Below are 15,024 nucleotides of genomic sequence, written 5' to 3'. Positions count from 1 at the left end.
ATCACAGAGCAGATATTATCTGTACTTTATAATTTTATGAAGATGTTAGTCGTGTCCAAGTGGCCAAGTTGTTCAGTACGACGAGTTCTCAATACAGAGATGTAGTTTCTGTTTATTAATAGATTCCATCTCTAGTTTTCTTTTTGAATAAAACATAATAATCAAATTCCTGTCCTTATTTTTTGTGGCATTTTTATGCTGAAATTATTTACAGGTGGTGTAGAATTTGTAGCAAGGTGGTTTTATGGGTCAATACATCAGGTGGTTTCTAAAAATTACATTTTCTCTTAAATTACTCTGAAAATTACACAGAAATGTACTGATATTAGAAAATTACATATGTTCTTTGAATACTTAAATGCATGCACTTTTGAATATTTAGATATTTTAAAAAGTAAGTATTTCAATACTTTAACCTGAGTAGATGTTTGACCGTATTATAGTTGAGTACCTTGTCCACCACTGCTTAAAAGGAGGATCTTAAACTTAGGATCCACCAAGACTTTTATTAGCTTCGCTTACCACTTCATTTTCAAATTGGATGGTCCATGATGTCATTTAGTAACATCCCAGGGATTTTACTGACATTTTGATGATGCTCTACAAGAGCTGTTATCTAGGCTCTCTTTTGTGGCTCTGGACCATTAGAAGGACAACGCCTTTTAACCAGAGGGTCCTCCCTGCTCCCCTCTAACCTGGCATAAGCCTGAATAATAAGTGTAGTTTAATTTGAATTCTACACATTATCCATCTGGAAAGCCTTTTGCAGAAAATATTTGCAAAAGGGAGGGACATTCAGTACAATTGTTGCACCTGATTGGATAAATCAAGTTGGGAGATCCACAAAGTAAACAATGCAAACAATACGCCCACACTGTTGGACCTTCACAGGTTAATAAAAATTTTTTCTGAAACTAATAAGAGCCGGGTTTTTATTGAATCCTGATCTACAAACTACTTTACTTTATGTGCAATTGAATTTAATCTCTCCAGTTAACAAACCTGATTAAATGGGAAATGTGTTGTTCCACGTATCTTTGCACTGATTTTACAAAACCCTTAGGCCAAGACAGAAAATGAAAATTCAAGTAATGTGAAAAATAATAACAGGCTTCAATACAAAGTTTATTTTATGATTATCTCTTGTCTCTTACAGATGCTAAACTCAGTTTTTTCATCTGTCCTCGGTCTCGTTGGGGCGGCCTACTGCACCGGTGTGGCCTTAGCTGCATTGGTGGTTGGACCAAAGTGTTTGGTTAATGACGAATGGAAATATCCCTTTGAGGACACAGGCTTGTGAGTGTTTTCCCCATCCTGCTGGTGCACATGCATTATCAATGATGATGGTTGAACTGAAACTTTGATGCTCTGATGAAAGCAAAGCGTAATTTCTATTTTCAGTTTTCCTTCTTCTTTTATCTTAGTGGTTGTATTATAATCATTATAAAAAAAAAAACTGTTTCAGTTCTATCGAGTGACTTTTGTGTCAGAAATGAATTTTTCATGACTTTTATTTCTCAAATTTATTTATTTTTTTTAAATGTAGGATATTTTCTTATTTTGGCAAAAAAAAAAAAAAAAAAAATCCATGCAGCTGTTCTTGGAAAGAACCATAAATGCAATACCGTTAATATCCAGAAGGGGGCACACCAAGTCAACACTATGTTTTTTTTAACCGACATCTATTCAAAATCCAAACTTTGTTTCCCCTACCTTAGCAAAAAAAGTAGTTTAAAGTTGATGTTGTTAGTATATTTGAAAATAATTTTAAGTATAGCAATTATGTAATGCACCATTTACTTGTAGGGTACAAAATTAAGACAGTTTTAAGTCAAAAAATTATACTCTTACATAGTCAAATGAAGGATTCAAGTATAAAGCAAGTACACACATATTTATACAACTATTGTAAAATATTTATGCTTGTGGTTCATACTTTACGACTTTACTATTTATATACCTTCCTTCTCTCATACTTAGATCTAGATATTTTAAGTATCAGTAGAAATAAGTAAAGTATACCAATTCAAAATAAGCTTTAGTATTTAAGTATAAGCTTAAATCTTAGAATGAAGGTACTTGCTCTTAGACTTATATTTATACTTTTCAGTACAAGTATACTCTTTTATACTATTCTTAAGTATATAAAAAGCAGTTACTGTAAATATCAAGTAAACTGCCTATATTTGTAGGATAACTATATTTGGAATAAACTTGAATAAAGTTTATCACAGTGTCGCTGAAGAACTGGGACCATTAAAGTAGGGTTTAATAAAACACCCACCCAGAAATAAAGTGATTACGCAAGTATTATTAATCACCACTGATCAGGAGATTAAACTATCAAACAAAAATGAACATGTTGTAAATTTGAAGTGAGCCTATTAGATGTTAACAGGGAGTCACTGTTAACAGGGAGGGAAGTAACCTTTATTACACAATTTATGAAGGGATATTAAAATGTAGCCCCTAGTTGTGCTTCCTGCAGAAAACCCCAGTTTCCTCTTTCTGTGTTTTCTGGTTAAACCTACATATGATCCTTCTCACTGCAAACAGTGTTTTTATGAATCATAAAAGGACAACAAGAAAAACAAGAACCGATTCTCTCTGATCACAAGACATGTTGTTTGTCAGCACTGATTACAGAAAATGAGACTAAACTCTTGTGGTTTCATTTTGGATCTCTTCACATACATTAGCATCTTTAAATGCTCTGAAAATGAGTCTGCGTTTTGTTGAAGCAGTGCAGAAGAAATTACTTTTTTTTTTTTTTACCAAAACCACCTGCATAACTTAACCACTTCTACACAGCAAAACACATTTTGAAGTTTGTGGCTAAAGGTATAAAACTGACTGCATTAAAAAATAATGATTATATAGGTATAATTGTACCATACAAAGACCCAAGTTTATCTTGATCTTATGTTCAATAATGAGCATGGTAAGAGAGATAAAAAAAAATGTTAAAGAGCTTTATTAGAGACTAGCAAACTAGTGGTCAACAAATCTAAATACCAACAATCAGACCCTCGGCCATTTCAGTTCTATCATAATAAACATATGTGGAGTTCCTTTATTCCCACTGACTTTTATGTAGAACTTATGGGCTTTACATAGGCTGCTATTGAAATTTTGAGCAACAGGTCTAGCATTAAAACACCTATTAAGTATTGTGGAAAATCTGTGATTCTGTGGGTCTATTTCCCATTTATAAGATAAGGGGAACATTATAATTTATACCACTAATGAGACATCTTAAATCAATGTTAGGTGGCATTATGGGGTCAGTATTGGGTGACGATATTTAACATGCGGCCAAATGAGTCCTGCTATGGTTTAGACAATCCAAAACCTTCTTTCTAAGCTCACATCCACCACTTTGTGGGGTAATATGAAGAGAATAGAGCATAAGGAAGGTAAGAGGACTCTGGGTGATCAATGGAGACTATGCAAGGAGAAAAAGGCAGAAAATCCTTCTCTCTTTCAACCCCCACTTTGGGAAAAGTTTTTTTCCTCTTGGCAGTTTAACAGCAGGAACATCAAAAAGTTAAATCTTTTTTTTTTTATTTTGTAATTATTAGGTAATGCAGTTGCAATAAATTATTTTAAATATGTTTGTTTCTTTTATGGGGAACATAAATAAGGGAATAACTCATACTTAAAGACTACAACAGCTGTTTTCAGTGACTGATAAACAATTTGTACTGACCTTATCTAAAAGACCTTTTTAAAAATGCGCCAGATACAGCTTAGGAAATCGTATTTGTTATTCTATGGCCTTTTTATCATATAATAAAAATTATTCATTAATAGAACTTGTAAATGTGTGTCTCCTATAGAAAAGAAATGCCTTTCAGTGTTATCAGTGTGCAGAGTGCTGGACTTTGATCTAACTCTTAAAAAATACTGGTTACTGGTGATAAACGAGCCACAGTCAGGATCATGCTACTTGTGTTTGTGCCACTGAGTTCTTGATCATAAGGTCTCTCTGTCTGTGTATTTATCTTTCAATACTTATTATAGCCAAACTAAATGCAAGTCCATACAGAAGGAAAAATACAGAAAAAAATATTCAGGCTTAAAGTTATGCAGAATTAACAGATACTGTAAGTACAGACCAGAGTAGAATAAATACAGATCTCTACTGTCTCTCACTCTAATTTCTTTCGAAAGGAGTTTTAAGAAGACCTCAGGTAATATGATTTGCCTGAACATCAGTGATATTCAAACTCAATTCCAAAGACCTTTAGCAAAAAAGAAAATGGCTGTTTCACAACTTTTTTTTTTTTTTTCATGCTGCAAAAATTTACCTATTTGTATTGAATCTGATATCATAAGTAAAATACGACAAATGTGCATTTCGGTGTTAATAACATCACTGTTTATAATTCTTTAAGCGGTTCAATGTAAACACCTATTAAGGCGTTGTTCATGCCTTTATTTTGAAGTGGATCTTTTGTTTTGAAATATTTTGTTCAGCTTTCTTTTCCTGCTTAGTACTTTACCCAGTCTGTTTACTGTTTCTTGCAGTGCAGCAGTAACTAATGATAAACTGCTCTGTTATGTCATGGCATGCAACGATCTTCAGTTAACCTTCATAAACTTCTGATGACCAGCATGCTTACTGACCGAAGCCCTGTAGTGGTTAACTGGGCAATAATCAGCAACAGAGGCTGCAATTCTCAACAATCACTATATCCCCAATGTTTTTGTGTCTGCAACAGCACAGTTGTTTTCATCTAAATATACAAACAGTATATGTGTACATTTTTGTTAGCTGTTGATCAACCTAAAAAGCAAAAATCTTTCATATAGGTTGTTACACAAACTTAGATCTGTGAAATGTGTCCTAATAAACAATCTGCTCTCTTTCACAGGACTAATTCCAGCTACCTTGGGAATCAGACCCTTTGGAAAATCTGTGAATACCCTAAAGATATTGTATTGTGGCACATTGTGCTGTTCTCCATACTGCTGGGCATGGGTGTGCTGCAGGTCTTGCTCTGTGCCATCCAGGTGATCAACGGCTGTGTGGGATGCATCTGCGGTGACTGTCGGGAGAGCCATGATGTAGGTGGAATCTGTGCAGAGGCAAAATTCTTATAAAAAAAAACAGACTAAATTAACTATTTAACATCTCCTTTTTACTTAAAATATTTCTGAGTCAGAGACTATGGAAAGTTTTAAAAGGCAAGGATCTTCAGCATCATTTTCCACATTTTTATATTGTATGTATAACAGTGAATCAGCAAAGTTATTGTGTTTCTCTGTTGCTGTTGTGATTAAAGTTTTAAGTTCTTATCAAATGCATGCTGAAGGGAATCTAACTGTATTTTACACATATTGACTTCTAAATAGTCAACATACACCACCTTTCATCCTCTTAGTTTGATATAATGAATTAAAGTTCTTCTAAATTAAAACCTACATCAACAATTTTTGCATAAAATTTAACTAGAAATAGAATTTAATCGGTTAAGCAAGAAATTATACTCTTCAAACTTTTTAAAAAAATTTAAATTATGTATGTTTATGTCAGGAAAATGGTTTATTTTTTAAGAAAAAAGTATTTTGGTAAAAAAGTGTTAGTTAACTTGTAAAAAAAAAAAAAACAGCAAAGTATTGTAATTCTATTAATACCAAAACAGTAAGTAGAAATATAAGTAACCAGGAATATTGTCCTTTAACATTATGTAAGTTTTTTATAATTGATGATTAGATAAATAAATGAAAAAAAAATACATAAACAAGTAAAGAAAGAGCAGATCTGTGTCCCATAAATACAGTATGTTTATAATATATGAAGTGCTGTGTTGAGCCCCAAACTTCTAAAACCACTATTAGCATTGTCAAACATTCTAGCTTGTTTTGACAATAAGCATTACATTAGTTTGCCCCAAACCTTGTAATTATGCAGAAAAAAACTAAATAACATTGCATTAATATGTTAGAAATAAATCTTAAAAAGGTGCTCCAATTAACTTCCAGTAGCATCCGAAAAACAGGGCTTGCTAACTGATTGACTTAATGTTGTGCTACTTTAAGAAACCAGTAATTAAAAATAAATTAAAAATCTTACACAAACAGTTTTTTTTTTTTTTTTTTAGTAACATTCAGTTTGGAGTTTACAGGGGAATTATTAGTACTGCTACCACGATAACTTAGCTGCTATGTTGAATTTGGAGGTTTGGTTTGTAAAATAAACCTCCAACACTTCAAACCATTTTTCTCTTTATTTCAAAATTTAATGTAACATGAGCAAATGCAACAGACAGACATTTTTAAAACTATTAAGAAGTGGAGGTTTACAGAAACCCTTTGCAAAAGTTATTCAAGTATACTAAAAGTGCACTAATTTCATACTTAAAATCAGCCAGTGCACTTAGAGTTGACTTAACAATAGTATAGTCAAGTGTACTTGACTATACTATTGTTTACTTTATTGTTTACTAAAGTATACTTTAAGTATACTATGGTAAACAATAAAGTAAACAATTCTGTTTAATTCTGAACAGAAGTGAATAAGCTAACTCCAGTTTATCACTCTTCATAACAATTTTGTTTCTCTTAAAAATGTAATACTGCTTTTTTATTTCGATATTTTATGAAAAACCCTAAGCTATGTGATGCAATATAAGGTTACTTGTAAGGTTGTTGCTAGTAGAGAAACATATTTGACCAGATAAAAAAAAAAAAAAACAACAACTTGAAAATGAGGTTTAAACAGTATAAAATATAATGTCCAAATGGAGTCAAAGGGTCCTTGGGTTTGTTTAAAGTTGGTTACCTAATGCTGACCTTTAATTTTTCTCTCTCTAGTTCACCTTAGGTAGACTACAACTTACGCAGGTTTAAGAAAAATAGCATTTCCATGCATTTTTCTGGTCCAAATATTAAACTGATTAATAGATTAAACTGTATAATGGCCTGTTTAGGATCAATCTAGCTACGTTTACATGGACAGGTAATCAGAATAAACGGCTGATTGGATTAAGATTGTGTCATGTAAAATATTCTAATCAGAATATTCTGATCAAATTTAACACAATCAGGATGAAAGTGCAACATAACTGAAAAGGCCAGTTTGTGTCGATTCATGATCTGATCGCCGGGCATGTAAAAGCTTGATTGGATCAATTTATTTTGAATGAGGCAAGTTCATTTGTGTGTAAATGGGCACCCCAGGTCAATGTCAAGGATTTTTGCTATGAATGCCTAGGCATACAGTACGCTTTGGATAGATGCTATCTGAATATTCGTTTAAGCTGTGATAGACCAAATATAAGTTGTTGAAATTAACTGGAGCAGTTTTTTTTTTTTTTTTTTTTTTTTTTTTTTTTTATTTAACAAATGTTTAGTTCTGGGGGCCTTTATTTTAAGTAATTAGTAAGGAAATTGGCACATAAAGAAGAAAGGTTGACAGACAGTAATATTCAAAGTTTGGGAAGTAAACCTCTAACAGATACACCTGAAGATCATATATTACCATATAAAGTGAAAACTTGCTTGTTTTCTTCATTTAAGCTTTTATAGAGAATGTAAAGACACTGTAGACAAAAGTGGTCATTTTGTCTGATTGTCACTATGGTATTTTCCAGTTGATTGTTCAAAGTTTATAGAACTCAGCTGGAGTTTTTATTATGAGTCTCTACTGGTGTTATTTTTTGAAATAATTAAAATAAGGGTGTTTTTATTAGAAGATTTGTTGCTGCATGTTGTTGCTGAGCATTTTTAAAAGGCACTCCTTCCATTCATCATCAAAGGCAAAATATCTTAAGCTTAATAATTAGAAACCTTTTTAATTAATTGATATAAAGAAAAATTCAATTTATTTATGTTTAAATATCGGCAGAGAACAAACTCTTGTGAAGGATTTATTATTAGTCATTTTGTAACCTTGACAAAACATGTAAAGTCAAATATTGTCTGTACTGCTTCAAGATTAACAGCAATCTTTCAGCTCTGGCTGACATTAGTTTCTAAAACGTCACGCAGTGATGTCTTACAGTGGTGACATGATCGTTAACTGTCAACACATTCATGTTTGAACCGCACCATCAAAGGTCTACACATTAACACCAAGCTCACATTTATTAACAGTTTCCAAGATTGGCTGCAAACTTACTCCCTGTCGACAGCAGAAATAAACATGTGACTTTTTTTTCCATTGCAGAGTGACAGCGGACTATGAAGGTGAGGAAGAAAATCCTGCAGAATCCTCCCATCACCAAAACAAATGCCTCTGAGAAGCATAAATCTGGGAATGAATTTCTTAAGATTTTGTGCTGACAACCTTTGATGTTTGCTTTTCCATTTTATTTCTTTCATTCTGCAAAAAAGAACGAAGTCAAACTTTTACTCCATTTAAAAAGTTATTTTTTCTCATGTGTAACACCTGATTTGTTTAGGAAGCAGATAATTACTGAACCCAATAAAAGCTATATGTTAGAATAAAATAATGTGTGAATTTATGGTTAGTTTGATGCCTGAATGTTTATCAGCTGTATATGAAAAGGGGGACAGACTTAAAAAGAATCTGTCTGTTTAGCTCAGCTTTTGGTAAATGTTTATGTTTATCAAAAGTGAATGGGGTTGAAGACTCAAACACGACAAGATTTGTTGATTCTAGATCAAGTTTCCTTTTAGAATTATATTTATCTCTTTCATAAATAATTCTGAAAAAACCAGCACCAGAAATAACCTTTGCTGGAGACAGATTAGGAGATGCCCTCCATCCAGAGGAGCTGTAGCTGTAGTACAGTCATTACTTCTCCACAGGGGCGGAGCTAGATGGGGGGCCAGGGGTGGCCATGGCCACCCTTAGCCAATCATTGGCCACCCCTACCATTTATTTCTCTCTAATACAGATGGTGGCAACAGTAATACTCTCAAGTGGAATATTCAAAACATAAAAATGTTTCATTTATTAACACTTGGACTCCGGAAATTCTGATCCTACTAGAACTCCCACTGACCGTCAGTTTGACGGGTGACATTTTTCCCCAATGGAACGTACAAGTAGTGATGATGTCATCAACTGAGATAGTTCAAGTGTGCGATATAAACCCATTGTGGATACGTAAACCTTAAAATGGGTCTAATATATATTTTTCAAAGGCCGTATTGTACGCTATTATTATTTCTGTTCTAAATTTATATTCAAAATAAATCCATAGAGTCAGACTGTTTTACTACACAGGTTCAAAGTTCGAAATTACCATTTTATTTACAGAAATGTATTGATTCCTCCCAAACATTTCCCGCAGACCACTTTTCACATTTATGACAAACGTAATATAAGTGTTTTTTTTGTGCAGCGCTGAAGCACCTGGTGCTGTTTTCTGTGCCTCGCCAAAAGGGGCTGGAAACCTGCGGTTTGCCCGCAACTGTTTTGCCAGTTCAAGGATAAAATCTCTACGTGAAAAAGTGACAGTTAAACAGCTCCTGGACAAAACCAAGGCGTTTATAGCTGATATTTCCAGGAGATCATAAATTACAGCTACAGGCCACCTTCGCGTTGGAGCTTTTACAGAATCCTTTCTAATCATCTGATCCGACACATCCACCCAGACCTGCGTGTGGTTATAGTCGACTACGGGCTCTGGTTTGGCTTTTGGGTCTATGTGGACCGGCTTAGGTGTGGACAGTGCTTGAACAAAAGTTTTACTATTGTCTGATGGGTCACTGATACGTCTGCATTTTCCCGTGGGTGGTGATCATCCTCAGACTCGCTGTCAGAATCTGAGCCGCTTCCTACCCAGTCCTGCTCATTGGTCCCTCCCCCTCCGCCCGAATCGCTATCATCAATATTTTGAAGGATTTCTAAAGCCTGTTTCGCTGTTAGATTTCTTCTAAAAGCCATTTTTCCGTATTAGCCAAGAGTTCTTCGTAGAATGTTCGTTGCTAGGCAACATTACCGAACGTCAATCAACCGCGGGAAGAATTTATAATGCAACTAATAGAACCGTCAAAATGACGGCCGTGGGAGAGCAAGGTAAAATCAACCATATTTATTTTTTACGTTTTAATTTCATTTTTTAAAAAACTACGTGAAAACGAAGGATATATAGAAACAGAAAAAGTAAGTTAACGTGAGCAACATAAGATAAATTTCACCGTGAGGTTTTGTGCCTATCTACTTTGGGCCACCCCTCAGTGTACATTGGTTATTGTCTGGCCACCCTCATAAGAATTTTCTGGCTACGCCTCTGCTTCTCTACCTCAAAAGGAGCCAGCTGAAATCTTTTGGGCAGCAGATCAGGATGCTTCTCTAACACCTAACTTTAAAGGTCTAGTTGAAACATACTTTCAAGATAAATATATTTCTGTACATTTAGATAATCTGGAAATTCCCCAGCTGGAAGAAACCTATTTTTTCGCCTCATTAATGAACAAAAAAACAAAATCGAATAAAATAATAATCAAAGAATGTTACAATTCATCCCAAAATAAAGTGCAACTATCTCAGATTTTATAATCGCCAAAGTAAACAGTATAAAATATATAAATATAAATATTAGTGAGTAAAGAATATTGTGATAACACCAATTTTTCTGAAGATTCCAAATTGAAATAGGATGTTATGAAAAATCCAATTAAAATCCTGAGATGAATCCTCAAACTTTTTGCAGTTCTTACCTGATCCACGTGACTGTGCACCATGTTTTGATTCACCAGCACAGTTGCACAACAAGCAGATGCCTCTATGATGCATAATGCAGAGAGACAGAAAACAACAACAATACTGCCCAAGGAATTACGCAAGTACCAGTATTTTTGGTCCTTTTTTCAATAAAATCTAAAATATTTTGCGGTTAAACATGTTTTTTGGTGAACTTGCAATTTCACCTAAAAAAAAATATGCAAGTTAAATAACAATGTACGGTATATATTCACATTCCCATGTTTTTGCAGCATCTTGATCATGCACAAACTGAGCTATGAGGGTTTGGATCCTCACTTAACCATATTATTTTTACTTGCTCTAAAAAAAAAAAATTAAAGCCATAACAGACATTTTTTATATACTGCCCAAAAAATAAAGGGAACACGTAAACAACACAATATAACATCAATTAAAACAAACTTCTGTGAAATCATACTGAAATCACGCTGATTGACAATCAATTACACACGTTGTGTGCAAATGGAATAGACAACAGGTGAAAATTATTGGCAATTACCAAGACAAGGAATTGTTCTGCGGGTGAGAACCACAGACCAGTTCTCAGTATCTATGATTTCTGGCTGATGTTTTGGTCACTTTTGAATGTTGGCGGTGCTTTCACACTGATGGTAGCATGACAGGGAAGGTAAAACCCATACAAGTGGATTGGGTAGTTCAGCTGTTCCAGGATGGCACATCAATGCAAGCTGTGGCAAGAAGGTTTGCTGTGTCTGCCAGCGTAGCATCTAGAGGCTGGAGGCATCTCTGGACACTACGCAAAAAATAGAAGTACAGTCAAACGTGTACATCTCAAATGTGAAACAATATGAATATACATTGTGAATTAACTGATCTATCTTCAAGGATCACACGACAACCATCAGCGAGACTTCTATAATGCGGTTTTTGGCTATGGTTAATAACACGGACGCGACAGTGACTGCTACAGCGTAATGTCCAGCAGGGTTGCCAGATGTCACTGATTCCTGGATATACGAAATTTGAACCCAATTTGAACCAAAGTCTATTGATCTCTTAGGCCATAAATCTAAAGAAAAATCTTTTTCACCCATACAGTAGACGGCCATTCTAAACTGCCAGATTGGGAAACATCCCAACCTGGCAATAACGCACGTAAGACGGGAAACATTAGCCTTTAGATGCAAAACCCCATCATGCACTGCAACATATTTTTGCAAAATATTATAACATAAATTCGCCAAATATAAAAGGAACATTGTGGTTTGGTTTAAAGAAAGCATTTTAGTTTTATTATAATTTAGTTTGTTGCAAGGATTTGAAGAAATAGGAAATGACACCTTATGCCAACCGTCACAAGGATGTGCATGACAAGGAAGGGCTACATACTGCATGCATCATTTAGTAGTTAACATTGTATTACTAATCGAGCTTTTTGACTTATTTACTGTGACAGGTAAGTACTTTGGCCGGAGAGTAAAATTGGGACCGGTCCCAGATTACCAGTCCAAGCCGATCAGTAATAGTATGAACTGGCCTTTCTTCTGAGAACTACACAGGCCTTCAGGTGCTCCCCAGAGGTAGCACGACTCCCATTAGGTACCGAGATGAGATCCTCTGATCCTCTGTGAGACCATATGCTGGTGCAGTTCTCCTAATGCAGGACAATGCTAGTCCTCATGTGGATGAAACAGTTCTTGCAAGATGCAACAGTTCTTGCAAGATGAAGGCATTGAAGCTATGGACTGGCCTGCCTGTTCTCCAGACCGAAATCCAATTCAGCACATCTGGGACATCATGTCTCGATCCATCCACCAACTGTTGCACCACAGACTGTGAAGAAGTTGGCGGACGTTGTAGTCCAGGTAGGGGACGAGATCCCTCAGGAAACAATCTGACAACTCATCAGGAGCATGCCCAGACATCGCAGGAAGGTAATACAGGCAGGTGGAGGCCAAACAAAATACTGGGCCTCATTTTGACCTGTTTTAAAGACATTACATTAAGTTGGATCAGGCTGTAGTGTAGTTCTCCACCCTGTGTGTCTTGCTCTTATTCCAGGCCTTCATTGGTTGATAAGTTTGATTTCCTTTGATGATTTTTGTTCTTAGCAGATTCTACTTTTTACAGAACAAAGTATTCAATAAGAATATTTAATTGCTTCAGATCTAGGATGTGTTATTTGTGTAGTTTCTAAACATATAGCTGTAATTTACTATTAAAGTACTTAAAAATGTCTCCATAAGTCTTCTTTAAAACATCCTATTCACCCATGAAACCACCGTAAATTCTGCGCTGCATTTCTGAACCAGGCGCACGTGTCAAAATGAGGTCAGTTTGTGAGATGATGGTGTTGGAAGGTTATATTGTGTTTACTGCACACGAAAGAGTCACTGTGTACAAACACCACATGGACGTCACTCCCATCCTTCATTAGCTGAGAGTCAAGACTAGTGAGCAAAGAAAACAAAACAAAAACAAATACAGGTAAAAAGATAAAGACAAAAGGGGAGCACAGAACCACATTTATTTAAAAGCTCTAATTCTACCGAAATATCTCATGTTTTCAAAAAATCATAAACAATGAAGTAAAGTGAAGCAAAACCAGTTAGGCAGGTTAGCTGATGTCAAACATGGTAAGCCGTTCTACATGGATAACATTTTGTTGTTTCTTTTGTTAAAAGCTCAAATCTGTCTTATCTTGTGCTTGTATGATCCCTTTTATATGTGAATGTTGAACATTTGAGCATGAGTTACATTTGGAAATTTTTACTGTTTTTCATCAATCACGACAATGATCACCTAATTTAACAGGCTTGGAGTTTTTTTGCATAAAAATTTTTTTTTGGTTTTCTGAAAAGGAATTAATTTTTTTCTTATTGGAAAAAATAGACTAAGCCTTATTCAACAAGAATAAACTTGATGGTCTTCAATCAAACAGCATTTATTGATCCTTGTGAGGGAGAACAGTAGTGCAATTTGTCAATTTCCTGTCTGTTCTGGTCAGACAATGGACTGCTCTGACTACTTAATATTAAAAAAGCTGGAAGGGTGTTTTAAAGAAGACTTATGGAGACATTTTTAAGTGTTTTCATAGTAAATTACACTACACTGCTCAAAAAAAATAAAGGGAACACTCAAATAACACATCCTAGATCTGAAGCAATTAAATATTCTTATTCACCAAAACAAGGTATAGACTGTTTTGAAAAAAATAAAAAAGATGGTTGTTGAATAACCTTAACTCTAAATGAGTTTGGCTCCCTTGCCAAAACATTTTACGTTGGAAACAGCTTCTCAGGGGTAAATAAAATAGGCCTTTTAGCCTAGGTAAATATTTATGTGCAATAAAGAAAATATTTTTTTTTCAAATTCAGGTTTTAAAATGGAGGAATAGACAAGTAAGTGAGTAAACTCTATTTGTATAGCTCTTTTCACAGACACAAAGTCACACAGCACTTCATGGAGAAAAAAAGAGAAGGACATACTAAAGCATTAGAACATCAAAATGTAAAAAGCAATACATGGAAATAATAAGGTAGAATTAACTAGAATTCTTGTTTGAACAAAAAAGTTTTAAGGAGCTTTTAAACACATTAACTGAGTTCAGAGAACGCGGCTCAAGAGGGACTTTATTCCATTGCTGGGAGGCAGCAGCTGTAAAAGAGCAGGTCTAACATCAGTGGGGATATTAAAGATGGAACATCACTGGTGCATCGTGACACAGTTTGTAGATGGTTTCCGTTCAATTCCTGGCCTGGGGTCTTTCTGCATGGAGTTTGCATGTGTCCCTGTGCATGCGTGGGTTCTCTCCAGGTACTCTGGCTTCCTCTGAGAATCCAAAAACTTGACTGTTTGGTTATTTGGCATCTCTAAATTATCTGTGTGTGTGTGTGCATGGTTGTATGTCTCTGTGTTGCCCTGTGACAAAGTGGTGACCTGTCCAGGATGTACCATGCCTCTCATCGATAGACTGCCGGAGATAGGCACCATGACCATGACAGAATAAGTTGGAGAAGACGGATGGATGGATCATGGAAAAACAATTTCTCCCACCACACCTGTTGAACCCAATGAAACCATTTGTGAGTGAAACTAATCAAACTCTTCATCCTGGTACCATTCTAAGGACCAATTAATGATGTCATTAATAAGCCTATGTGCCTTTATAAATCCATTGGAAACTATTTCCAGCTATACCTAGCAATATATTATCAGTATATTTTTTGCTTGGTAGTTTCAGCTGATACAATGCACTGACATATAAATGCAAGATGAAAACATCTTCAGTGTTGTTTTTTTTCCTTACTTTGAGACATAAACTACGGTAGGCCTATTTAGATGAAAAAACACCTGCCAGTCACCGTGGTGAAGAGGAG

At 35.0% G+C, this 15,024-nt stretch overlaps 1 protein-coding gene across 1 annotated transcript in view; it reads left to right on the top strand.

The window, feature by feature from the left end:
• tm4sf5 (transmembrane 4 L six family member 5) overlaps nt 1-8,405 on the top strand; it is a 12,740-nt gene extending 4,335 nt beyond the window's left edge. The window contains exons 3-5 of the mRNA XM_015391771.1: nt 1,157-1,296; nt 4,878-5,070; nt 8,174-8,405. Of these exons, the coding sequence (XP_015247257.1) occupies nt 1,157-1,296; nt 4,878-5,070; nt 8,174-8,191 (351 nt within the window). The 3' untranslated portion in view covers nt 8,192-8,405. The remainder of the gene's footprint in view (nt 1-1,156; nt 1,297-4,877; nt 5,071-8,173) is intronic.
• The last annotated feature ends 6,619 nt before the right edge of the window (nt 8,406-15,024 follow it).

Source organism: Cyprinodon variegatus, unplaced genomic scaffold (assembly GCF_000732505.1).
Source record: "Cyprinodon variegatus isolate N-32 unplaced genomic scaffold, C_variegatus-1.0 Scaffold559, whole genome shotgun sequence".
Lineage (NCBI taxonomy): Eukaryota > Metazoa > Chordata > Actinopteri > Cyprinodontiformes > Cyprinodontidae > Cyprinodon > Cyprinodon variegatus.
This window is presented reverse-complemented; position numbering and strand designations above follow the sequence as displayed.